The 26627-nt window shown below is 28.9% G+C and overlaps 1 protein-coding gene across 1 annotated transcript in view; it reads left to right on the top strand.

Annotated features, from left to right (window-relative positions):
* The window catches only part of LOC111641089 (rho guanine nucleotide exchange factor 17-like), a 64198-nt gene that overhangs the window by 3153 nt on the left and 34418 nt on the right, over positions 1-26627 (top strand). The window contains exons 3-11 of the mRNA XM_023387204.1: positions 7426-7503; positions 9979-10152; positions 13578-13694; positions 15314-15406; positions 17437-17613; positions 17840-17890; positions 20051-20157; positions 20230-20318; positions 24497-24615. Coding sequence (XP_023242972.1) covers positions 7426-7503; positions 9979-10152; positions 13578-13694; positions 15314-15406; positions 17437-17613; positions 17840-17890; positions 20051-20157; positions 20230-20318; positions 24497-24615 — 1005 coding nt within the window. The remainder of the gene's footprint in view (positions 1-7425; positions 7504-9978; positions 10153-13577; positions 13695-15313; positions 15407-17436; positions 17614-17839; positions 17891-20050; positions 20158-20229; positions 20319-24496; positions 24616-26627) is intronic.

Here is a 26627-nt window from a genome sequence, read left to right as displayed (position 1 = left end):
AGTCAATTTAATAAATATCTTTGAAAATATTTGCAGTAATGAACATTAAAATACCTTTTTTTTATTCGTTTATAAGTTATGAATGTATTAAATATTCACTTTATGATATTAATAGTTTCTTAATGACTAATTGATATTTAAAGGACAAAGATGGCGTCATTTATTACTGTATTAGAAGTAATAAATATTTTAATAAATAGTGGCATGTTGCTAGCGATGACTATTAAATCTTTTAATGGTACAGTTCTAAAAAATTACTATTAATGTTTTTTTTTACATTTTTATTATTATTTATGAAAATGAAGACGTAAAATTTTTATTAGTGTCATTGGTGGTTTATTAATGATTAATGGAGGTTTAATGCATCAAGACAGTTTAGCATGCCACTGTTAATAACAGTAGGCTGTGTTATAATTAGTTATGCTAGTTGATGAATTCTTTCTTTGCCAGTTCATTAATGTCAGTCAAAACGTATTAGTATTGTTATAATGATACAGCTGTATAACTGTTATAACTGCTGATGATCTCGCGCCTCGCCCACGGGCTGGCCACGTTGAATTTCCACGTGTCTAGCATCAAAATAGGATCCCGCTTCCCATAGAAAGTTTCGCAGGAGGCATCCCTCTTGGCATGTATCGCAATTACCTTAATAGGGTCCAGTTCTCCATAGAGAGTTATCTCTTCTCATTTGCAGATCGCCCATGGTTACGTTGTCTTATTCTATCAACCAACCGATTATGTTTATATGTATTTGCAATAAGTTCAATGAGTTTTAAAGATGTATATTTAGTGCTGTTTGAGGTCCTATGCCAAATTATTCAGAGGTATAGAACAAAAAGATTAACGAGCAGTGAAAAGATGCCCCTAAGAAGGCTTTGTATACTATATTATAAATTATATTCATGACCGTTCACAAAGAGGGACAGAGGGCACGTGTCGGGACCCATGATGATGGTCCCACTATAGGTAAGTTATTGGGCCTCGAGCTTCTGAATCTCTGATAAATTTTTACTCTAGACACATCTCTCCCTCAAGGAGAGGTATGCCATGATCAAAATTTATTAGGTTCTCATAATTTTTATGAATGGCCCTGATTATATTAAAGAATATTTATTAGTAGTATATTTCCTAATTTAATTAATTAAACATTATAATAGCATAATCAATAGAATTTTGTAGGCGGAGGTTGGTTAATATATCTCATTCCTACCAGTCTAACTCTTTCAAATCTTTAAAATAGACACATGGACGGATAAAAAAACGATGTTTAATATAAAAATTTCAACTGTAATTCGTTTATTTACGCGAATTATAACCTCCGATCTGTACTACAGACAAATGGATCTAACTCATAAAATTTGGGAGGAGAATATGTCCATTAAAGTCCCAAAATATTTAACTTCCTTACTCATAGTTTCTAAGAAATCTTGCAGTCAGACAGGCAATTGAACAGAATATAAAACTTTTTTCTTTCTTTCTTTTCTTTTTTTTTTATCACTAAACACATAAATCTATGATAATATTATCAATTTATACTTGCATATTCCATTATAAAAATTATTTGCGAGCTTTGCAATGACTCATAAAACCTATTAAACGTTATCAAAACTCCCACTAATATTATTTTAATCAGTTTTAACTCACTTTAAGAATTATTCGCCCACGTGAACACTTTCTAAACCCGTTTCTCCATTGATAAGAATGTATTAAATGCAATTTAAGAATATAAATTCATACTCTGAAGTATAAAAAAAAAGAAGAAGAAGAGGAAACGTTATCAATCTTGGTTATCTTAATGAACAGAGAGATGTTTTTAATACTGGATATTAGCCAATGTTTCAGAGTTAACATTGTTTATTCTTTAAAGTTAATTAAATATTTATATTTTTAGAATAATTTATTCATCGATAAAGTTCAAAGTGATCTATTTTAACGTTCTTAAAACTAGTAAAAGTTAAACTAAATTTTCTCATTCAGAAAAAAAAAAAAACTTGTTTATGTCAATAAAAATCATCAACAACATCTTTATAAGTTAGAAAACTTTATCTCTTTATTCTTTTATTCTTAATGATTTCTTTAATGTTTTCTTTTCTTACCTTCTTTGCTGATTATCTACCTGGTCAGACCACTTAAAATATACTTTTGAGTTTTAAAGTATACATAATTGGTAGTCTGAGAGAACTATTAATTCACAAAAAGCTTTGGATATATAATTTTGAATAAGCATCTATAATAAGAGATATTTACCAAGAAAAATTAAAGGAAAAATATATAATACACCTTTAAAAGTTCTCCAAAAAAAAGAAAAAGAACAATATAAAAAACACTTGTTAAACGTCTCCCAAAAAAAATACAAATTTTAACCATATAAAAATTGTAATGTTGAACTTTATTGGAGAGATTTTTTTTCTATATTTTTTTCCTTTTTCTTTCTGCTTTTAAAATTTATTTTGGGTGCTCTCCAAAGTGGAAAATTTGTAGTTGGATGTGCAATTTCTTTTTTGTTCCTAACAATTTATTTATAACTAAAATGTTAATGATACATAAAACTGTCACTTTTCACACGTCTTTATCGTTAATAATATTGTTAAAAATATCTTTCAACTGCTAATTTTATTAAATTTTATTATATAAACATTACTTTATATATATTATATATTTTTTAAGTTATAAGAATCAATTCATATCTGATTGTTTTATAAAGTAATTAATTAGAAAGCATTTGTTACTGTTAGAATTTCAAAGTATGTAGGACAAGTTCAAGGGCTTTGTTTTTCAAAAGAAGTTCTGTTTTACTAAAGAATAAACAGGGGGAAAGGAAAAAAAAAATTTAAGATGCCAAAAATAGAAAATAGAGTAGCATTTTATAAATGCTGCAGCATCAGAGAACACTATTTTAGTACCAAATTTTTCTTTATAGTAGTTAAATGCTAACAGGTTCATCTTTAATCTAAATTCTCATTAATATAAATTATTAATTTTAGTGTTATTATATTGTTTAAATTTTTATATAAAGGAAAATATACAAATGTATATTTTTTTTATTCATTTAAAATATTACTAAATTCTGTTTAAGCTGTAAATTAACACATAAGTTTCATTGTTTACCTTGCAACTAATTTCTGTGTTAATTGTAAAAGAAATCATTTCATTTATAATGAAAATATATATTCAATACTATAATTACATATAGAAACATTTTATTAAACTTTCAGTACCTTTATCTACATATTTTATTTATCCTATTAATTTATTTTGGTATATTTTTTAGTATGCCTTTAATATACTTTTCAGTGTATTTAGGAGCAACAACAGCAACTACAAATTGTGCTGTAACATAATTAAACAACTAATTGTTTTTTTATCAGCTTATAAGTAGTAGTATATACCCCTGAACTTCTATACTCTTTGTTTAATTGCTGCCCACTATGCTACTTACCATTGAAAATACTACTGCTTCTATTTGTTTAAATATTCTACCATAATATACATTAGCTTAATTAATGTGAAAGTATGATTTAACAGAGATAAAAACATATAATAAATATTCATTTTAATCTTCATTAACTTATCATCATCTGCAGCTAATGACATTAGAAACAGCCATTATTGCTGGTAGTAGTATCATTTATGGAGGGAGGAGGAGGAGGAAAAAGAAAAAAAGAAATGAGAATTGGCTCATTTTCAGAACACCTTGCTTCAACTACAAATATTTACAGTAGCTAACACATACCAACAACCATACTTATGTCTAGCAATGACCCTTACATGTCTGGATTTACATTTATTTTTATTTTTTCTAAATTTCTGCTTTAAAAATTATATTTATTTTTATTTTGCATTTTTTTCCCCTACATATTTCTTCTATTTTTTTAAAAATTATTTTTACTTTAATCTTGTTTGAACCATGCTGTTTAATTTTATTTTAAATTGTTCAATAACTGTACAATAATTTTACTAAACACTGCTATACTTTCACATGCTTTCTTTTATTTAGAACCCCTTGAAATTACAAAATTCCAGGCAAAATATATTTTGGGTGTTTTGCAAAATAACCCCTCTTCAGTTTCATTTTTTTTTTAACTCTCTGATGCCCATTTAAAGGGTAACATCTCAACGACACTTATATCTAAGGAATATAACATAGGAAAAGTAAATGACCCATATTTTCGGATTCGGGGACCTTCAAAAGTCTAGTAGTTAAAAAATTTGGGGGGTTTTTTCTTTATTTTTGGGTGTTAGTGTGTGAGGGGGGGACGATTTTTTCGCTCAATTTGAAGCTTAATAACTCCTGTACCATTTGTCGAAAATTTCTGAAATTTTGCAAGGAGATTTGAGGATTAAGGGGAGACATTTCTAGAAATTTTCAGGAAAATCCGATCGTCGGTTCGGGAGATATGGCCCCATCTTCCGAAAACGATTTATATTCTTAATATCTCTCGATCTAATCTGAAGAATTATAAAGGTAAAACTAAATTTTTAAAAGTTTTTCTTTACAGGGAGGTGTGTGTAGATTATTGATAATTCTGATGTTGACCCATGTAGCATCTAGACCGACAAGTTTTATTAATTGCTATGAAATTGGTCAGACAAGTCATACTTGTCAAGGTACAGATTTGATGTGTTTCGTGACTTTTTTATGAGTGATAAATGAATGCATACATCCATTAACTAAAGTTATATTCAAACTTATGTTGCTGCTGCTGCTGATAAGGATGTTAAATCGTATAATAGCTTAATGAATTCTTCGAATGTTATAAAACTTGATGTACTAAAACGTAGCAATGTAAATTCTCTTGTAATGTAACCAACGTTCTCTTTACTTTAAATTACCAAAAATAGTACATTCGAGAGTTTTTCAAGGTTGTTCTGCTAGCTGAATAACGAAAAAAGTAAGCAAAATTCGAGAATTTTTTTTTCTCTAATTTTGTTTACTTTTACCTTTCTCCCCACCTCACTTTATTGCTCTTTTACATTTTACACTTCTCTAAAGCGACGAATTATAATAAAATGATATATATATATATATAGTGTTATTGACAGTGCCAATTTAATATATGGGATATTTTCATTGTATCTGCCAAATTTCGTGTAAATTGGTGCACTGGTTGGCGAGATATCGAGTAAAGTACGTTCGGCTCCGCCCAATGAATATAATTGATATTTAATTAGATTCATGAATGTTATAAATCACGATAACTTGTAGAGAAATTATTACAATTTATCTTAAATAAGTAATTAAATCTAGGTTATTAAATGAGAAAAACTTTTATCAGTTGTGCCGCTCCGCTCAATCATAAATTCTCTTTATATGTAGTCGACCCCCCTATAACACTGTTGATAATTCCGTTTTATATGAATCCCATGTTGTACGAGTCACTTAGATTTTAAAAATACGTAAGCTGTTCACAGCCTGGCACACGTATTTGTAAAATCTAAGTGACTCGTACAACACGGAATTCATATAAAATAGAATTATCAACAGTGTTATAGGGGGGTCGACTGTAAATGCAAAATTTCTGTGCTTAATTTAAGAAATACATTATCTATGCTAAATATTTTCACGTAAAGATTAATTTGAGCTCCGCCCAATTCATTCTATGAAAATTATTACAGTATTATTATTATAATACATACACGAATCTCCCCCCCAAAAAGTGGAGTGTATACCAAAATAAATAGGCGCTCCGCCCAATTAAACGAATTAAACCCATTGTTTATGTAATTAATCGCATAAAAAATGGAAATTCGTGACGTTGTACGCGATGGTAAATCACATTGAAACGGGAAATGCCAGCTCCGCCCAAAGAATTTAACAATTCAATTCGATCTAACTCCATAAGAAAGTGTTAAAAATATAAGAAAAAAAATAAAAATGTAAATTATAAGAAGAGAAAAAGGGAGTATTTATTCGACAGTTTGTACATTGCAACATCACCCACACAATAAACCCATTGTATATATATAAACTAGACAATACAAGTTGTTTACATTATAATCTCCAAATTTGTAGACTGGCGACGTTTATGGTCACGTGTTACTTTTTTAAAGTGGTGTAAAATTGTAACCCTAGCATGCAGGAAATTTCGATAAGTACTATACTTTTATCACAGTCAAAACTTTTTGTCACTTAGTACAGTACACAACTGGTTATTGATGTTGGACACGAATGTGTACAAACGAGAATATTGAGGTAGGAACATTGCAAATTATTATTATTATTATTATTTTTTATTTAACCTAATTCGCGTCACGTGTAAATTTATCTTATTTTTAAAAAAAGGGGTTTAAGAAGTAATTTTCTCGAGTGTAAACGCGTGGGATCAATAATTTTGTGTTTATTTTCATTCTGCCAACGTCATTAACCATCTGTACAATGTCTTAACTTTGTAACAAAACAGTAGAATTGTGTGATTTTTATCCTCCCCGAACGACCCAAATTTAGTGTTTTTAACTGTAAAAAATTACAATTGTACCATAAGCAATTGCCTGGAGCCCCTCGCCGATTGGGGGCCCAAACAAATCATTTAAAAAACAAAAGTCAACACTATACGTGGGGCCCCCTAATTCGAATTCTTCCGGGCCTTCGTGGAGGTATAACGCGCTACTATCTTCAGATGGGTCTTTCGTAGGCATTCGACAAAATTTTACGGTGTTTCTTCACTTAAATCACCTCATTTTTATTGTCCTCAAATGATAAAAAGCGTGTTTTAATAACTGGCTCTTCGTATTTTGCTTTAATAATTTAATTTTATGCATTAAATAATATAATAGCCCGTGACCTTTACCCTCTATATCACCTTAACCTGATTTAATTCGTAGTTCTCTGTGCCTCTCTCAAGGAAACTCTCTTATGACTGGACTTATTGTGGTCCTAATCTACAATATAACAGGTCCTTTCCATCTAATAAATAATGATACGTGTAAAATTGTGAGGCCCTAAGCTGCAATTTGTTAAGCTTATGTCTACCTAGGGCCCAGGAAACTATATCACGTTATGCTATAGCGAGGAATAATTTTTCTTCCAAAATATTTGGTTATAACGAAGAATATTTTTCTGTCTCGTTATAACGATAATCATGGTCTAATTTAGAAATGTTGTAGCGTATTTAAGGGGCTCTCCACACGAGATCCTAAGCTGCATGTATTTTAGCTTTGTGTTAATGAAGAGTTTATTGTATCTAGAACCTCGATATAGCGTTTTACTTCTAGATCACGGCCTCAAAAGTGTTTGCAAGGTGTTAAAAAATGCGGATCCCGAACACCAAAGCCTCAACTGTAGCCTCTAGATCAATCCCGATATAACGTTTTCTCTCCGTATAAAGATTACATTAAACAAATTACGTAAAGACGATAAAAATAAAAAATGTCGAAAATTTCAGTCAAAATAAACTTAAAATAACTATTTTTGTGTTACTTTTTAAGGATACCAGGACACACGTGGTGAGGGAACTTCATTGCACGGAGGAGTCTTACGTAGAATCTCTAGAAATATTGGTCAATGTAAGTAAATTTACTTTACCAGTGATTCATTTATTTATAAAATAAATACGAGTGTTTAAAACTTGGTTTATAAAATCGATCGTTTGTATCCGTGTCATCGGATAAAATTAGTGTACGAATGTATGTACAGACGTTTTAACTATTTTTAAACGTGTTAAATTGTGCCATAAATGTTTCCCGTGTACTTCAAAAGAACTATGCCTTTTATTAAAATCATAATACACAGAAAATTAAATGGTAAATATAATATTTTATTTTATTTTAAACAATTTCAGGAAGAATTTAATTATTTTATGTTTTTAAAATAATTCATTTTGTTTATATATGTAAATCTTTTGTTTCTCTTCTTGCAATTGTGTTAAATTATACATTCTTTATTGTCCTTACTCATTTATTATGTTCTGTTATGTTTTATGTCCACTGTTCTTGCAATTGTGTTGAATTGTGTATGCATTTTCTAGTGTTCTTCTCTGTTTTTTTTTTGGTGCTTTCTGTTGTTTCCAGTGCCGTAACTAGCCTTTTATGCACCCGGTGCGAGCTTCTGTAACTATGCCCCAAAACTACGACCCAAAACTTGGTCCAGGTCATTTCTGCGCCCTGTGCCTGGGCATTGCCCTAGTTACGGCACTGGTTGTTTCCATTCTGTTCTGTTTTAGAACATACCATGCAATAACTGTTTATTGTATTCTATTCTCTTGCTTTATGTTATGGCAAATATAAATTTACAGTACACACAAAACACAAAACTGTTATATTTTGTGTTCTTTGCTATGAGTAAAGAATACAACACAATAGAAATTTAATATTTCTATTACAAATCTTCTATAGTAAATATACATTTTTCTTCTTCTTCTTCTGTTGTTATGTATATTATCTGTAGATTTCTATTGCTTCTGGTGTTTTGTATTGTTTTGTTGCTTCTATTTCATTGTATTTAGTATTAAATTTTGTGTTTTGTATTCTAGCTAATCTGTCTTAGTTTATTATACTGTATATTCTCTAATATCATGATGTCCTATGTTTTCTAGTATTACCACCTGGTTATATGTTTGATTATGTGATTATTTTTAATCATTTCTGTTCCGAAAATTACCATAACTATGGTGAAAATATATTTTGTAACTCTAGGATAACAATAATTACTCAAAGACTTTTATAATTTTATTTTATATGTTTTGTATAATTGTGTTATATCTAAAGATCTTCACTTCTAGCAATTCTATAAGCTGTTTATGCAAGAGAAGAATAAAATTTTCATTGTATCTATAGCAATGTTTAAGCTTTCTAAGAATATGAAAGGAATAAAAGATTTTTTGTGATGTTGCTTACATTATACAGACATAAAAGAACTTTATAATTTATTGCTACTTCAATCTTATAAATATATATATAAAATACTTCAAAGTTTCCTAATGCTGTAGATACTTAGTTTTTCTTTTAAAAACTTAAGTAGAGGTAAATTTTTAAGTAAAGGATCATCTAAGTGTTTTTGGTGTTATTGTAATAACAGCAGTTTTAAACACAAATTTTTGTACATTTTATTACTGATAAATTAGAATGAGCTACATGTTGTAAACAAGGAAAGTTGTGTATAATATATTGTTTTATTTTACACCTTTTTTATACTTCTTTATGTAACTGTTAAGTTTCAATGTCTGTATGTGTTTATTATACAATGTCAGGACTGACTTAGACTTGTAGGCATAAACTATAACATATAACAGGTACTTTTTCTATATAAAATAGTAATAATTGTAAAAATGACTTAAGCTATAGACTTATGAGGACCTTGTTTAGCTGATATGCAAATCCATCCTCCTACAACTGTTCTCGCACATATTACCGTAGGCTAATACAATTGAAATTTTTAAAAATTTCTTTCATATTACATGTTTTCTTCATTTATACTGTTGTAGATATGAAATAGTATAACATATAAAGTTTTTTTCTGTTTATATAATACAAATAACACCAAAAAAATCCTTCATTTCTTCTTATATTCCTGCAAAACTTAGATACAGTTGTACACCTGTATCTATTTTTCATTAATTTATAGACTTTCTAAGGTTTTTTTTTCTAACAAAATACATTAATAGCCTTGTATTTTAATTAAAATTATTAATTTTTTTAATGTTTCTCTTATATTTTTAATATACTACATTTTCATGTTTTATTTTTATATAATTTTTTAAGAGTTTATTTTATTATAAATTGAAAATATTTATATATTAAAAAAAAGTGAATAAATTTATTATTCTGTTGTAATAATTTAATTCAGAACCAAAGAAACTCCAACAAAATCCTGTAACAAACAGGCACAAAAGTGTTATTTTAAGTATATTGACTCATGTTTAACTATAGAAGACTAATTATAGCTCTTTTTTTTAAAAAAAAAATAAACATTATAAATATTATTATTATTATTATATATTTTAAAAAGACATAAGAAAGATACAAGATTTTTCTTTCTGTTAGAAATACATGAAACCTCTTAAATGTGCGGAGTACTTGGATTCAACTCTAGTCGATGAGGTATTTTATCAAGTTCCAGGAATACTCGAACATCACAGGAAATTCTTAAATGATTTAGAAGAACGAGTTGAAAAATGGGATTGCAAACAAACCATAGGTGACATTTTTATACAAACGGTAAGTATTTTTCATGTAAGATATATATACAAACATCTTTTACTCTCCTATAGAAAAATTGAACATTTAGGATACGTGACCTCGTTCGATTTCCTCTGATTTCCTCTTTCCCCCTTTTAAAAAATACATATAATTTCCTGTAACAATAAAAGTCGAGAGTCTTTTCTACTATTTGAATGTAAAATATATATTTTCTAGGACGTTGATTTTGTTGGAAATGATCCAGTATCAACGTGACCAATAGATAAAGAAGAGTAGGGGATGGGGGAAATGAAGCCATTTTCTTTGAGGAAGTTGTCCTTCGTCGATTCTATTTTAGTTATTCTGTTATATTTAGGGTGTTAAAATGACAAACCTAGACCTCTTTGTTGATGTTCCTATTGTTATTTTGGCAACAGTTTTGCTTAAATAGAGTATTTTTTTTAACTCCATTTGTAAATTTTTAGTAACAATCAGGAACATTGGCTCCTTAATGGCAACTGAAATTAAATATATTTTCAATTTTTTCTCTTTGTTTTTCTTGTGTTTCTTTAATTAGTTCCATCAGAAGATAAGTATAAAACACGTGTTATCATTTACAAGACGTTAAGAAGTTGGTGTCAGATTGTTTAATCCCTTCTCATATTCAATACATTTTTGTATGTACAGTACATAAATTCGAGGTTTAAGAGTCGATTAATTATAAAAGTAATTCTGTATTGATTTTTTTTTAAATACAGTAACTGTATTTAAACAGATAAACTAGGGCTTACGTTTAAACTATTCAAAGCATCATTCATAGTGATCCAAAAGTCTCCACACATAGGCAAAGGGCTCACTTTATTATGAATTCACTTATAAATCCTAGAATATAATCTAAATGGATGCCATTTTAATTAAATACGCATAAAAATGCACTGATTCCACTCGTGGTAAACGTATGTAACCCATCTGTTACGTGTGCGCATGTATGACAAGTACGGCCATTCGTGTCTGTTTTCTATGTAGAATTTTGAATCACACTATATTTTATAAATATATTGTTTCTATAAATTATAATTTTTGTATTTAGCTCATTTATATTCACGGTTTTATATATATATACAGGAGTTTCGTTTCTAGAAAGCTGATAGTTTTACTTGAAGGATCTAGTTTGATATCGCTTAAAAATAGCAGGCTACACTAAAAATATATACGAAATATATACTTATTTGTAACATATATAGGTACTAGTAAACAGAAAGATAAAAATATCCCATTTAAAAGTTCAAATTAAAGTTACCGAGTAAAGTGTAATCTAATTGAAGGCCTAACTTTATCCTCCATTTTGTAATTCGAATTTCTTACTTAATTCTGATAAATTTCATCCAAAAATCGTTAAAATTAAGTCGTAGAAATGTTCTAAAGTAATATTTTAAGCTAAAAACGATAAATTTTTGCATGTAAAATGTCTAGAATTCATAGCGTAATGGACATATAAATGACTGCCATTTTGAATCCACGATAAAATACGTTAAAGATATCTTGTAATTTTTACTTTATATTATTTACTGATATACTGTTGTTCAGTATACATTATAATTTAATGTTTAAACTCGAAATTATGATTAAAATACGCATTCTTAAAGAGAAATTCTTGAAATCTTTAAGAACCATTGAAGAACCTTCCCCGTCCATCTACAGCGTGTGGATTGTAAAAAGGATCGTGATTTTTCACTCCAGAAAGCAGTTTTCTTATTATTTTAATAAGGAAATAACACATAAATGTATTCTTTTTGCAGTCTGACATTAATTCACATTTCAAATTAAGCCGGCGAATCCATAACAAAGTAGAAAATAATTGGAAAATTAAATGTAACATACAAACCGAAAACTTAAGAGGGTTAGAGGAAAAAATGGCACTTTTATGAGTACATTGTGCTCCTTAAGAATGGATAACAATTAAGATTGCCTTTTTGTTTTATTGCAATTTCCTTTATTATCGATATCCACTATCGGATAATTGTTCAAGAGCCCAGAAATCTTTTAAGTTCTAGAGCTTCAAGAGATATCTTATCCGACGAGCCCTAGGTTGAACGTAAAAAAAAAAAAAGGGGACGACAGAAGCATTTATTCATTTTAATAACCAATAAATAAAGTGCATTAATGTCCTTTACCTTTTCTGCTTACAAGTCTGTAATTACCGTCTACAAACATGCCCGAAGGGTTCGACTTATAAAACTTTATTACATGATATTTCACACCGTCGGGTGTTATTTTTATGGATATAAAAATGTTGTTTATCATTAATTCGGTTCTGCAATTGTAGAATTGTTTGTTATCAGATGTTCTCTTACATTTTAGATTGAACGTTGGGTCATTCTATAACCGTAAAAGTGCCTTTCAGGGGTTTTTGTAACGATGTACGTGCCCTTATATGATGATATTTCTAGAGGTATGGCAGATTAATGGATGTTATGTCTTGTTAAAGTTATCGGAGAGAGAATTTAACCTTTTTAATTAATTCCCGTTGGCATACAAGAACATCGCTTTACACGGGATGAAACTACTTTAATGGCGCTGTATCGGCTTTTTATAGAGATTAAAGTATTGTTTAGAGGTTTGGTTTATCTACTATAGAAATTGCACCCACAAAATCGAATAAAAATCATAATGATTTTAACCGAATTTCGTAAAATTTTAAATTAAAAATTCCTATATTTTCCTTTTTCAAGTGAAATCTCCTTATTGTGGATAAAATCTCTGCATGTAACACTGTAAGCGGGTTCTTATTCGTTAAAAACAATTGAAATATTCATCTAATTTGATTTTAAATTGATTTTACAGCCGAAGAAAGTGTAGCAACATAAATTTTCAAGATTTATATAGAAGTTAAAAGGGTATAAATAATGAAGATAAATTTGTTTTAAAGTTAAGTTGCCATTTCAGGGATTAAAAAGTTTCAAACTTTTTTTTTTTTTTTGTTACGCTGTCAACTGAAAAGCCGTATCACAATTTATTATTCTTTGTTTAATTACAGAACGCGACGACAGATGGCAGTGCATGCCAGTAAATGGGTTAATATAGGAAATGTTACACATTATATAGAATTTTGTACAAAAAAAAAAAATACATTTTACATTAAAAATTTCAATCACGGCTTCCTATTTAAGCAATTATTCAAGGCCTAATATATTTATTAATTAAAAAAAAAATTTTTTTCTATTTGCGACAATTTAAATAAAGTTGTGTAGTAACGTGCCTGAGGTAAAAAGAGTAGCAAAATGAAAATTTCACATAATTAAGTTCACGAGAAGCCATGATAATTCGTGACTTTCTATAGTAATTGTATCTAATCACTGCGCCATTTTTCTTTTTATTTTTTTATTATTATTTTTTATTTTTTTAATTCGAATTGTTGTATTTTGTATGCGAAAATATTAAAAATTTCCATTGTAATTTTGCAGTTTTCACAGAATGAAGTCATTGACACGTACACATCTTTCATTAATAATTGGAAATCCGCCAAAGATCGAATCAAAGCGGAAATACATAAGAAACCCGCTTTTTCGCGGTTTCTTGAGGTAATTATTGTAATTTTATATGCAAAAAATATATTTACGAATTTAAAATACTTAAAAAGTCAGTCGGAAGTTCTCCCCCCGCTTTTAGATATATTTTTTTTTAAATTAAAAAAATGAAAGAATTGCGCTCGATCTAAGATGTTAATAATCGGATAAAACGTAATTAAACCGATAATTAAATTTTAATTATCTTTAGAACGTCGTTAATTTTATTACGGTCCATTAATAAATCAGAATTTTTTTAAAAAAATAAAATCCGTTTATATCGTATTACATTTTATACTGACCGATTAAATGATTGAATTTTTATTGGTTATTATTATTATTATTATTATTATTATTATTATTTTATTTTTACTGATGAAAAAAAGTGTCGTAACTGTTTAAGTATTTAATATCATCTACAAGATATATAACCTAAGTATTTAATATCATCTACAAGATATATCTCAAAGGCTAAGGGTATTTGTTTACAATCATTGCGGTCACTGTAATTTTTTTACCGTTTGTGATTTCCGGTGACCGCAACGATTATAAACTCCGAACTTTTTTGTTGGCGAACAACGCTACAGGTATTTTATTGGGTTGATGCAAAAAATTTCTGGAATTTTCTAGACTTCTCTAGAATATTCGAAAATTTTCTCTGATAGTTGGCATCTAGAAGTTTCTTGTGATATAAATCAAGGTTCACTGTGATAAATGTTACGATGTTGCGATACCAACTTTTTAATTAAACACCGGTATGTCAAGTTTTTCAACGCTTTCTCGTGACTACCTTTGTACATGTATGCTTTACGNATTTTCATTTGACGTCATATCCTAATCGAACCTAACCTTTTTCGTGTTTTTAGAGTTGACACGTGTTCAAGTTCGTGACGCGATGAACTTAAAAGTTTAACGATGTTATTCAAACTTTCAATAATTTGTAATTAAATTACCGATGTAATGAAATTCAATTAATCTTAAATTACCTTTCACATGTTTGTTTACGATTATTTTATATTTACATCATGTAAATATTGTTTATTATGGTTACAATATGCAATTTAGATTAATGTAATTAATGTTTAGCTCTCCCGTCATTAAGTACAACACTTATAATTAAAGTTTACAGATTTTCCAACCGATGAAACCAGAAAAGTCTCTTAAGTCTCTGTTTATTGCCGCTGTTAAAGTGCCGCAGCCGTTATTTACTATAAATATATTAAATTTTTTAATTTAAATTAATTAAACAGACCAGCTCTGTTATTTATAAATCATTATTCGCAATGTAAACAATGAACTGAAGCGATACAATGGCCAGATTGTCTTCGGTATGCGCCGTATCCGAGATGATATGACAATATTTTGGCTATGTTGACACTTCTTTTGAGGGTAATTAATTTAAAATATGATCCAAGGTGATAAGAGTTTCATAAAAATATATAAATCGATAACCAAATCGAGAAAATTATGCGTAGAGATGTGTGAAGTTCTCCCAAAATCTTAATTTGTACGTATAATTGCATACTTTTAGCATATTTTAAAATATTTTTACAAGGTGTTACATTTAAGAATTAAGTTTTGAGAAATTAAACTTTATAATTTATTAAAATTAATAAATTGAATTATTTTTCAAGCACATGTCTAGGGAACATAAAGGTAAATTAACATTGGATGCATTGCTCATTATGCCAGTGCAGAGGATACCTCGTTATGAACTCCTAATTAAAGTAAGTGACCCCTCTTTTAAAATATTTAATCAAAAACTTTTCGGTTTCATTTGTTTAAGTTTGCAATTTTGAATGAAAATGTCTCATTGCCTTTGCGTGACATTAAGTGGCATGCTATTAAGGCAAAGTATCAAATTATATTAGTCATATTTACGTATTAAAGATAAATAAATTTATTACAGAAGATATCCCTGAAATACTGGCTGGACTGCTTATTAAACACACAATAGGTCTTAACATAGCATGCATCATAACTCTGATGTCCTTGAAAGCAATCAGCAGAATGGCCTTTCTCTTGTTTTATGAGTTTTTAACCATCTCTAGTAACGTGAAAAACAGTTGATTTTCAGCATTGTTTCAAGAAATAGTTTTGGATTTTTTCACATTTTAAATTTTACTGCATTTTGAGGGTCTTCAAAATTCCAGATAGGCTGATTTCGGGAGGTTATACCTTCCATATCTGGAATTTTGAAGACTATCAAAAATGTAAAATTTAAAAATGAAAAGATTTAGAACTGTTTCTCAAAACAATGCTAAAACCAACTGTTTCCCACTTTACTAGAGGCAACTAAAAGCTCATAAAACAAGAGAAACACCATTGCAGTGACTGTTTCCAAGACACGATTGGAGTCACAATCAGGCATGCCCATACATTGGGGCACATGCCCCAATGTCAGGTTGCCCCTTTTCTTAATCCCCAAGAGTACTCTAAAGTTTCATGATTGTTCAATAGAATACGAGACACTACTGTATTTGATTAAAGTGATTTTGATTTTTGATATATGCTGTATCATCAAATGATTAACTGTGTTAATGAAGGTATACAGGATACCTGTATGTGCAGTGCCAGCCCGAGGCAAGTTTTAGGATGGAGCGAGATCCTATTATTGCGCCCCCTTGGTCAGTAGCGTAGCGAACATAACTGGCGCTCGGGGCACGACACTTTATTGGCGCCCCCTCCAGAAACACATATAGTTTGTCTTGGAGACCATTTGGGCGCCATTTGGCCTCTGCGAGTGGTGCCCGGTGCTTGATGCACCCCCTCACTACGCCACTGCCCTTGGTTGCCCCCAAATTTATGCCCTTTAATTTTCTTTACCACTGAGGTGCCCCCTAGGACTTAGCGCCTGGAGCGGCTGCTCTTTTCGCCCTGTGGTAGGGCCGGCTCTGTGTTTGTGTATATATATCTTTTTGCATAATGTGTGTATGATGGTCTTTTTTATTGCTTGTGCATCTGCTTTTTTATAGTTTGCAGGTGCCTCTGGTTACGATGCATGCTCTGTTAAAACTATTGAGTGTTTAACAATCAGTCCAACCAGTATTTTGGGGGGTACATCTCACGAAGGATCACATGTATTGTAGACCATCAGTTCCTTTCACTTTTTTTACTTCTACGGACATGGTCTACAGTTCTGATAAGATTCCAATTGCCTCATTCAGAGCTGCAATTTAATATAGATGTTACAGATGTCTGTTTTTAAACCGCATTACTTAATTTAATCGATCAAAGAACAGAAGAATCGTAACTCAGTCAATTCATATATGCATATATTTCTTGATTTATTATTTAATTTAGCTTGAAATGTTTATTTTTTTTTAGAATTTTATTAGTCATAATTCACTAGGAAATGAAACAAAGGCAAAATTTTATAAATTAAGACATCTGTTTTGGTTTTGTGTACAATTAATCACTTGACACACATTGAGAATTAAAAACAGCAATTATTTTATTTGATATAATGTCATTTATACTATTTTTATTAAAAAAAGTAAATGATATTATGACAAATATTGTCATATATTAATCACTATGACTGTTTCCTTTACAAAAATTGCTTATTAAATATTATTTAATTAATAAAACTAACTGCATAGAGTGTTTAAAAAAGATACCGTTTTATACAGAATGTGATAATAATTGTTAATGTTTACTGTAAAAATTTAAGAGATGAGAATAATTAAGATAAAATAGAACATTAATTTTTATTTAGAAGAATGTAATCTGATTAACATTGATTTGTATTCTTCAGGAACTGTTAAAACACACGTCGCTAGATCACTCCGACCATCACTTATTAGCATTGGCACAGAAAGAAGTCCATGATCTAGCCGTGAAAATAAATCAGGTCGAGCATGAAACGGTACTGCACGAACAGATGATACAGAGATTAAGAGAAATTGAAAATTTAATTGATGGTGCTATAGACGTAAGTTTAATAGTTTTTAATTTTAGAATTATATAATAATTGTAATTTAATTTTTTTTTTAAATTATAAATAATTTTAAGATGAATATATATAATTTTTTTTTGTTATTACTGAGGTTTTAATTTATCAAATATTCATAAATGAGAGTTTATATAATTTAAAAAAACATTAATTATATGGAAATTGTATTTGTCTAATGAGTATTTTAATTTTTTTTAATTTCTAGATAGTTCAGTCCAACAGAATATTTATTTCTTATGATTTAGTGTCTATTCCAGTAAGTATCTGACAAAAATTTTATAAAATTATATCTAAATTTAATGTATAAATAAATCATGAATGTTTATTTAGAATCGAAAGTACTCTACGACTTTCTTAGCGACGGTGTTTTGTTACAACATTTATCTTTACAGAATATCTGAAGATGGGCTTCGTGCCCGAAAATACTTATACTTAAATTTAAGACTTAATTAAACACAGAATATTATATTTTACATAAAAGAACAGGAATAAATATCATTTAATCATTGAATAAGTATTTTTATTCGATTAAAAATATTGTTTTAAATATTTAATAAATTATATTATACATAAGGTTTTATTTAGGTTATTCAGATTATACTATAACAAATATAATTATGCTGATATTCTTCATAGAAAAGTTTTAGTATTTTTTAATTGAATTTTATGTGTTCATAACATTAATAGAATATATTATGAATACAAAATTAATCTTTGAGCTCATACGATAGTTTTGTATGACAACAAAATAAAAGTAACCTTTCGGTTTACTATTATATCTTCAAATGCATATCGTGTGTATTGTTTTTAAAATAATTTTTCATACAGAAAGCATTGTGACAAAACTTTATTATGAATGCTTTAAATACTACTATAGTAACTGGAGAAACAATAAACTTACTTAATACACCCAAACTCCACTTTGTTGCTGAAGTTTAGGTGCGTTACATAAGTTTAAATTTTATTATGATACATAATGACTTGAAATTTATTGAATTGTTAGATATTTTTACAAAATTTATCTGTTCAACTTTAAGAAAAGTTCTTTTTAAAATAGTCCATATTCTTATCAGATTATATTTTTGTTTCTTTTGGATCTTAGCCATTCTGGCATCGATAACAATGAAATCGCTGATATCTTTGAAAAATCTGCTTGTCGACAGAATCTACATCCTGCTCCAATATACTACAAAAAATGTTTTTATCATTTACTCGTGTAAAATACACTTAACCAATGATAACACAGGTATTCAGCATGTACTAACAAACTTAGAAGTAATAATTTAAATGCATTAATTAATATTGAATCACCGTAGAATCATAGAACATTTCATCTGTTGAAGTTGTCACAAAATCATACTTACGTGACTCCAAATAATTCATTTTCGTCTCACATATTCGAACTTAATTTTCTGATAGTTCATTATTTTAATGCCGTACTTAACATATTCTGTTAATCATCTGAAATTTTTGCCATTAGACATGTTACTAATATTTAGATAACTATTGTAATAATGTTATACTTCACACATTGGTGATAATCAGAACAAAATGCAATTTTCTTCTGATATTCTTGGACAATCTCTAATTATTTAATGTACTTTCTCATAAAAATTGTCTGTTTACAAATTATATCTTTCTCCACTTGATGTCCTCTTAGCCAAATTCAACAATTGTGCAATTAAACAACAATAAAAACATGTATTTTGAATATATTTTATAATAAATCACTTGTTATATATTCATAAAATCAATAATAAATAACTTATAAGCTTTTATATGAGTGGTGGCAATCTTAGATACATATATTGATTTATTGTTGATGCGTATACATTTATGTTAATCGGTAGAGTCTCTGTAATCTGACATGTATCAATGTCGGATTACAGCAGATTGTCAGTTTACAGGATTTTGAGTTTATATACTGTAAGAAAGATACTCAGTTCATGGGTTGGTTTATCATATTAATCATGATTGTGACTGTTTTGCCAACTGCATATGCAACTGACAGTATACATGTATATCAGTCTCTCTCTGTCGCATACGTCAAGTGGTAACATGAAAATTTCACTTGCGTACTGGTTGAGTGTCAGATTACTGGACATATCGAACTGGCAAATGGACTACAGAGACTCTATTGTACCTAAGAAAGATGTAATTATATCAAAAATTTATTATTATTAAAAAAAGAATTTGCACAAACTTTAATTTATTCCAATTATTATAAACTATTACAATACAATATTGATCCAAATAAAAATATGACATACCTCTATTTTTTTTCTTCTAATAAAAAGTAAAGATATATCAAAATATGATATGCCATAACACTTCTGGTTGGATAGTTAGTCCCATAAATTTTGTAATACATAAAAATTTTATTCTAATTGAATTTAATAATTTTATTCTATTTTAGATAGGATTTGGTATTAAAAAAGACAGAGGACTGTTTTTATTTTCTGATCTTTTACTGATAACCTCTATTAAAAGGAAGAGTGGAACTGTACGCAAATCAAGTCCTGTGTAAGCATATTATTTTAAGCATATAACAAATTAAGTACCATTTAATAATCAGAATTTTAATATTTTTAACAGAAATAATCCTTTGCCATTTGGTTTACTTGAAACAAATAAATACAAATTATTGATGAAATTTTCTATTGATCAACTAGATGTATCTAAAAGTAAGTTTAAAAATTTTTTTTGATTAATTCATTCATTCATTCATTTATATAACAAATAAATATAAATATTTACAAAATATTTAGTAAAAATTTGAAAAATTAAATAAAAGAAAGAAAGAAAATGGAAATACCAAAAAGAGTTCTACCATTTTAAATGATTGAAACTTTGTTAATTATTATCTGAGAATGTTGTAATGTAGACTAAAACATTAGAAAATTGTCCAAGTTTCTCACCATATGCACCTTGTCTCACACAGTGTATGTCCAATCAAAACTTAAAACTTTTCCTACACTCCTATAGCATATCTATCATAATTCCTCCCACAGCCACAATTCTGTAGCTCCTGCAGATTAGTCATGTTGCAAAAAATGATGACTGATTCTGACTGTAGAACACAAAGCATCATTCCTGTTGCAGAGTTGTTTACGGCACATCCCAAAGGCAGTAGATAACAAGACATTTGAATGCAGATGGGAGATGAAACTTGGACAGTTACTTTATCAATTGATGTACTGTACAGTACATAGCATACTTCAGGTAATAATTAACATAATTACAGTAATTTAAAATGGTAGCATTTCTTTTTGGAAGACCTTGTATTTTATTTTACAAAATATAAACCTGTTGTATTATAAAAAGTAGAAATTCAATTGTTTATTGTAAATAGCTATCAATTCTAAAATTATAAAAAAGTAATGTTATAAAATTAATATAATTTGAAAAAATTTAAGTTACTTTGCTAACTTAATTTACACAATTCATAAATAAATTTGTAAAAATTAAAAATAAATATGTAAAGTTTTTTAGTTTTATAAGAGAGATATGAATATTAATGAAAACCATGTAAATTAAATAAATTGATAATTTTAAGATATCAAAAGTTAATTAATATAAATGTTATAATAAACCATTATTCTAATGATACACTGGCGTGCAAAACTTAAACAACAATGTAATTTTTAAACTATAAATTGTAAAGGGCTTGTTGCACTAAGTACAGTGAACACCCAATTCAGTAGAAAGGTGATTTGTATGCAAATATCAGGAAGAAGACATCACAGGTGATGTGAGGACACACAAAACATGTGCAGTCAGCACGCACAGTGAAAGACTACAATAAAAAGGATGAAAGGCACTATTAAAGACATTCACTGCAAGTTTAAGTGAGTTCATACATGCAATGTAGCTATAATAAACCATCTGGATGACTTTACACATGGCATAATGATTCCCAAGTGATTTCTTGCAGAATTACAGCAAAAAAAATTGTTAAGTTTTGCACACCAGTGTATTATAGACTAGGAAACACACTTGTTAAGACAGCTTTTTAATCATAAATCTGATTAAAACTGTTTTGTAGGTGTTAAAACTTGTTTATTATAGCAAAATTTACCATTTGTCTTATGAAGAATATAGTTACGAGGATTATCCCTTATTTCTAGTAATTTACATTAGTCTTAATGTGGTGTATTGTTAGAAGTGAACTAGTATCTTATCTCAATTTTTACTTTTCTTGTTTTCTGCTAATGATGACTTTATAACCTGGAAGTTTTCTAATTTATTTTTCTTCAAACAACTTTAATTAGACTAGAGAAATTTTTCTTTTTTTCTTTATGTATAAATATTTAGTAAGAATTGTTTATGATTTATTTTAATGTTTATTTGTTGTTATAAATGCCACATTATAAACTACAATGGCTAGAATGTATTCTTCTAAAAACAATGATAGTTATTAACTGTTGACACACATTTTATCATTGCCTGAATCAGGATTAAAATCTGCAATTTAACAATATTTTAGCAAAATACTGCTACAAAACCCAGCAAAAATAAATTATCACAATTTTTATAGGTGTAGTCGATGAATATATTTTAATAAGATCTTACTATGTAAATTTTAGTTTGTTGTTATATAAATGCTTTGAATATATTGAGAATTCTATAACAGACAAAGTATAGAAGACAAATCGAAAATTTCTAATATCTATCATATATCATTATTATAATTCCATCAGTTTTATTAATTTAAATATTTGGGTCAGTAAGTATACAGTACATTTTAGTTACTAAAACCATTGTTTTTTATCACCTTCTCTCAATTCAACCTTGCCAATTCCCATCCCCTCAAAGCCTGAGCAACACCAGCACACGTATATATTAACATATATATTTTTTTTATCTTATATTAGTAAATTATGCACGATTTTGTATATGATATCAAATTAAGAAGTTAGGGATATTTATTTTTAATTTAAAAGAAATTTTATTAACAGTAGAGTTAATCATAGCATAAAATTTATAGTAATAATTTAATTTCTTGTTATTTTTTGTCGCAAGTTACATTTGGCAATGCCGTATGGCAATGGTAGCCTCCCCGAGCAATAAATACTACATTTTATTAAATATTAAATAGTAAATTAATAGATTTTAAGACATCTACCAGATGAATACTAGAAATTTAATCATTAATAATTCAAGTGGAATAGCTAACTCGATATCTTGGTAACTAGCCAGCGTAGATTCCAACATGTCAGCTTGGTGCATCATGTATGATTGATCAATGTCAAATGCTGCTACTGTGCAGAGGGAATTTTGATGTCTTTCCATGATATATTATTCAAGAATATCATTTCCTCTGATCTCTTTCACATATTCAACTGTTGATTTATGTTTAAGAGATGCATTTTTAATGTTTTTTCTTGGCACTGATCGTTTGGTTTCAATCTTATTTGCTGCCAAGTTATTAAGATTCCACATTAATGACTTTATCAAGTATTCATGTGTTTAGAATTAAATTTGGTAAAGTTGAAAATCAATATATTTTTAATTATATTATTAATCTTTCTATGATTATTTGCAATTAAAAATTTATTTTTGATTTATTTCATTGTAAAACACTTCAAAATCGATATTTTAATGATGGAATAATCAATAAATATAAACATCCAAACCCGATAGTTATATATTAAAGCCAAACAATTTCCGAATTATATCGAGCTATATTACTATTACTATTATTAATTTAATACTAAATAATTTGGGACTAGAGGCAGTAGTTAGGTGACATCTCTTGCTAAATTTAATAATTATAATTATATTTAATATTTTATTTAATTTAAAAGGTTCTGAAAGAAAAGAATCAGCCCGAAGCAGAACTCAAACCTGCAACTCCTGCTTACTGTGTGATTGCTTTTCCTGTTATGCTACCTGGACCTTTGTCAGATCCTTACTTCCAGAACTTATTAATTTAGACATAACCATACTCTGTTACTTACAGAAATACTTGTTACATACTCGGATTAATCAACTTTGAAAATATTTTGATCTGTTCTGATCTGTGTCCTTTTTAATTATAATATGAATAAATGATGGTTAATTATAATGAAGTTATATAAAGCTATGATACTTTTCACAAATGGCAAACTTCTTGATGTGCAGAGGACTGTCCATAAATTATGTAACAGATATGGATGGATGGGTATGCATGTTATCATTACATTGTATTACAAGGAAGTGGGGGGTGTATGTAATGCTAAGGTCTCAACCCTTGGATAACATAATAATTTGTTTTTGTTTCCTAAGTTTTGCATAGTGAATTGTACCATCTGTCACTGCTATGTACTGTTCATTAAACATGCAATTAATAAAATGATGTAATAATGTTTAGTCCTTCCATATTTGAGCTTTAGGAAGCAGAGCACGTTTCTAGTTAAAAACATTCAAATTAAAGAATCCAATAGTAAAAACAAATTTAGCCTGAGGAAGAGCCCAGGAGGGGCATTGAAAACATTTGCCAATTTTGGATATTTTATGCCAGTTATTGGTTATAGTGTGTGTGTTTTGTTTTATACAACCTGGTGTGGTGAGAAGCTTTAGTTAGTACCCTATGCTGTGTATTATTCCTTAGTACAAATTAAGAGGGTTGATTGAGGATGTACATTATATAATTTCGGGGATGGATTCATATGATAGCATTACAGAACATTACAGGGAGTAGAATAGTAGTTAATTAACTACCTAGAACATTCTTAAATGTAATTTATATATCAGATTTAGTTCTGCTACTTTTCATTTTTTAATTGATACATTTATTTTAAATCTAATTAATAATAACAGATTTAAAAAAATTTTTTTCTTAATTTAAAAAAATATTTTAATGTATTTTGACTATTTTTAGACATTGCAATTGATGGATTAGAAAAGAAAGTAATGGCAGATGTGGATCACTTAGAAGACGATTTGGCTATTTTAGGACAAATAAGTGATTTAGTATCGAATTTGAAAAGTAATCATCAGGTATTTTCTTGTTTTAAATTATGATTATTAATTATAATTAATAAATAATGCTTAAAATTGGAACACTTTTATTTAAATCTTAAACTTAAACTAACATTTTAAATAAAGCTTTGATTATATTTAATCACATTTAAGTGTAGTGAACAATACAGCTTCCATTGTATCATATTTTTTCCATTTGGCTGCAATTTTTAAAAATTCTAAATCTATAAATTCCCACTGGCATCCATCTGTCTGTTTTTCCTTAATCTCTAGAACAGAGTTATATAGATGAAAGTCGAGACCAGATATGGAAAGCTTAGGGACAGGAGTCCCCAATTAACTATGTACAAGTTTCTGGCTGTTATAACATAACACAGGAAAGTACCGGCATTGTACCAAATTTGACCCTCCAAGTTTTTCACAAATCTTGACTTCTTAAGACTCTCTGAACCCAAAAATGTCAAAAAAAACCAGGAAAGAATTCTATGGATATGTATCAATATGTATGTGTGCATGTGTCGGCATCTATTTTGTTTAATATCTCAGAATTGAGTAAAGATTAAGAAATAAAATTTGGCATGGTAACTTGTATATAAGGGACATTGATACTGTTAAATTTTGGAGTACAGAACTCAAAGGGGTAGAGAGATAGAGGAGGATTCATGTGTCATATCTAGAGTGGGTTTGACTTAATGAAAATTTTACTCATAATTGGCATTTAGAATATTTTTAAAAACTCACCTCTACCCTGAAAATTACTTTAAGCTTTTTTTTTTACCTTTTAATAATAATTAATAATATAAAAGTTCTTTTTTAATAACATCATGTAACAGATGGCACCACACACAATTTTAACTTTGAGCTAATGTCATAGTGTTAATATAGAGATTTTTATCTTAATTCAACAAAATCACTCCTTTTAAGCTTTTGCTATTACTTAAATTTTATATTTTAATTAATTAAAGTTAAAATATTAAATTTTATAATTAAAATTTTATAAATTTAAATTTTATATCCTAGTATAATTGAAGTTATCAAACTTCCTAATGGTCCCCTTAACCTCCTGTGTGAGATTAGCCAGGGGTACTAATCCGCTAGGAAGTTAGTATCACTTAATCGGCTGCTAGTTGGTGAGACTAGTTCTCTAAAGTTTCAGATCACTAGATCTGATCTTAGAAGTTACATAGGAGGGCTGTAATATTCAGGTTTAATGAGGATTAAAGACTGTGTAGTCTCTATCCAAATGGTCAGGTTCCCGACACCAGTTTATCCACTTTTCGTACCACGGATAAACACGCCTGAAATTTATGCCGTCGATCTGATTCAGGAAATAATTCAGAGACATCTCTTAGCAAAGTATATAGAATTTAATAAACAAATAAACAACATTAATACAGAATAAGAAATAATCAATTAATTCAAAACGGTCAATCAAAGAACGAATAATCAAATCACTCGCGACAGGAGGAAATCTATTCTTAGTCTATACCGAGTCGAGAGAGAGTAGTATTCTCAATCTATACATTTATGAGAGAAAGAGCTCACAATTTAGTCTTAAACATATGACCTGTTTACTTGGCAGTGTTGTCTTCTTATTCGTGAAGGTACTTCATGTATAATTTAGGAGTAACTTGTTCGGGAATGGCGTTGGTCTGCTGGCATATGTACGGTACGGAGTCTTTTCACTCTCCAATCTACCGATGAACTCTTAAGGGCGTTGGCCTTAGAGAACAAATGTGGAGTCCTGACTCTTCCAGGTCTGCTGATGAACTCCTAAGGGCGGTGTGGAGCCAATATGGGAGACATCTCTCCTCTATGAGATTTTCTGAAGAACTCCCCGAAATCGGCTGAACTTCGCCGTTATCTTCCCATTTACGACCAATCATCATATTCGGAATTTCCCACGTGGACAGATGGAAAGGGGATGAAATGAGGGGTAAACAGTTCCCATCGAAGTGAGATTTTTAGCAGATAATGGAAAAACAGAGGATGTTCTAACTTTGGTGGAAGGAAGTGACTCTCCTAGCTGT

The sequence above is a fragment of the Centruroides sculpturatus genome, unplaced genomic scaffold (assembly GCF_000671375.1).
Source record: "Centruroides sculpturatus isolate CEXI.00-Female unplaced genomic scaffold, Cexi_2.0 scaffold1583, whole genome shotgun sequence".
In the NCBI taxonomy this organism is placed as follows: Eukaryota; Metazoa; Arthropoda; class Arachnida; order Scorpiones; family Buthidae; genus Centruroides; species Centruroides sculpturatus.
The sequence above is the reverse complement of the archived record's forward strand: the minus strand, read 5'-3'. Positions and strand labels throughout refer to the sequence as shown.